The following is a 2,061-nucleotide window of genomic DNA, read 5'->3' as shown; positions in this document are numbered from 1 at the left end:
GCATGCAGCCAGGATGCAGCCTGGGATCGAACCACCGACCTTCTGATTAGTGGCTGACCTGCTCTGCCACCTGAGCTACAGCCACCCCATGCTGCAAATCTCCTGATCCAGGACAAGCCAAATGTTCTCCACTGGATTGAGATCTGGTAACTGTTGAGGCCATTTGACTACAGTGAACATGTTATTATGTTCAAGGAACCAGTTTGAGATGATTTGAGCTTTGTGATGTTGCTCATTATCCTGCTGGAAGCAGAAGATGTAAGCCTGTGCAAATTGTAACCTCAGTTTCCTGTTGACAGGTGTGGTCTTCTGCTGCTGTAGCCCATCTACCTCAAAGCTCAACGTGCTGTGCGTTCAAAGATGCTCTTCTGCATACCTTGGCTGTAACGAGTGGTTGTTTAAGTTACTATAATTATAATATATTCAGACCGTTCTCTGTAAACCCTCGAGACGGTTGTTTTGGCCACAATGCAGTGAATTGCTGCAGTGTGATTAGATATTTGCGATAACAAGCAGTTGAACAGGTATGCCTAACAAATGTACGGTGGCCGCGAGAGGCCAAACCGACTGCAACCTAAGAAAACACCAGCAATAAGAAAAATGCTGCAAAAGCACACAAAACAGAAATAAGAAAAACAACAACAAAAATAGGAAAAACCAGATTCAAAAAGCACAATGGAATTGTTTCTGGGGAGAAAATAACCCGACGGACCAGTTGCAGGAACCCAAAACATGGTAGGTGTGTTTTATCATGATTCATATAATACTGATGATGGATTTTTAGGCTAATAGTTAGGCTAACACACTTACCTCTCATCTTTTCTTTCCTCACAAAACCGATAGATCCTCCACTTCTTTTAACTGTCTCCCAGCGCAATTCTTAGCATCTTTTGTTCCTGCAACTGGTCCGTCGGGTTATTGTCTCCCCAGAAACACTTCCCTTGTGCTTTCGGAAATCTGCTTTTTCCTATTACCGTTTTGTTTTTTTCTATTTCCGTTGTGTTTTGTGCCCTTTTGCAGCGTTTTTCTTATTGCTGGTGTTTTCCTAAGTTGCAGTCTGTTTGGCCTCTCAGGGCCACCGTACCAATTGCCTATGAATGCAAAATCTTAGCAATAAAGGTCCAGGTTTGATCCTGGAGGAATACCTGTTCGAGTCGTGTTATGAGGCTCACTGTAGTTTTACATATTAAGAGAAAATGTGTCAACTTTTTGGTTGGTTTGAAAATGAAGATTCTTTGAACCCCAAGGTGCTGAAGTGTGAATAGGAGATAGGAAGCACTTAAGAATAGAAAAAAGTGCTTGTATGTGAACGAAGCGATTTGAGTGCTGAGGCAGGGTAGAAAAGTGCTATGTAAGAACCAGTCCATTTACCTTTTGTATTTACTTAATAGCCTAAGGTTTCTTTTGTCAGTGGAGACAAAAACCATTGCAGAAGAGTGAGTAAATACTGGACACTCATCACAAAATTTAATCTTCATAAAAATATGAAAGATCATTCAGTGTAAGCAGGCAACTGTTGCTGTTGTTTAGAACTTGTTTCCACTGCCCCTGTGTGGTAACATATATATTGGGGTTTTGTTTTTTTTCAGGTTTTTACAGTTAATTTTTCATCCATGTCCATAACTTGTATCTTACATTGTGTAACATTTATGCCTTTTCTGCTCACAGGAAGGAGTCACAAACAGAAACCTCTCCCAGGTCTGTGATCTGGTTTTATCTCTCGCCTCTTTCCTTTGCCTTCTCTTCAATTCTGCTCTTAGCTGCTGCTGAGACACTCTTCTTGGGGGAGTGTGCTTACTGTACATCAGTGTGCGAGAGTGGGGGTTTGTGTGTCTGACATGGGTGTGGCTGCGTGTTAAGTGCCTCCTTCAAGAACGGTCACGCTGCATTTGCTCACATGGTGCTCAAAGATCAGCTCACTTTGGCCTCATTCCCAACTGGCAGCTTTATTAAATATTAACCGATATGCTGTTCTTTGATAGTCTACCTTTCAGCATCACCTTGGGAAAAAGTGATTTTGAACACTTTTGCTTGATTTTTCTATCACTCTGTTTTTTAACA

General features: G+C 41.7%; 1 protein-coding gene across 6 annotated transcripts in view; it reads left to right on the top strand.

Annotated features, from left to right (window-relative positions):
• Positions 1 to 2,061, top strand: part of LOC102199450 (potassium voltage-gated channel subfamily KQT member 2-like) — a 37,700-nt gene that overhangs the window by 24,989 nt on the left and 10,650 nt on the right. For 5 of the 6 annotated variants that reach the window (XR_001290343.1, XM_005730777.1, XM_013910293.1 and 2 more), the window contains exon 10: positions 1,669 to 1,698. The exons of the other annotated variant lie outside the window; for it this stretch is intronic. Coding sequence is in view for 4 of the 5 variants with exons in the window: in XM_005730777.1 (XP_005730834.1) it covers positions 1,669 to 1,698 (30 nt within the window). In the remaining variant the exon portion in view is untranslated. The remainder of the gene's footprint in view (positions 1 to 1,668; positions 1,699 to 2,061) is intronic. 6 annotated transcript variants of the gene reach the window in all.

The sequence above is a fragment of the Pundamilia nyererei genome, unplaced genomic scaffold (assembly GCF_000239375.1).
Source record: "Pundamilia nyererei isolate P.nyererei 1_Seehausen unplaced genomic scaffold, PunNye1.0 scaffold00039, whole genome shotgun sequence".
Classification (NCBI taxonomy): Eukaryota; Metazoa; Chordata; class Actinopteri; order Cichliformes; family Cichlidae; genus Pundamilia; species Pundamilia nyererei.
Note: the sequence above shows the minus strand (reverse complement) of the source record. Positions and strands in the feature narration are given on the sequence as shown.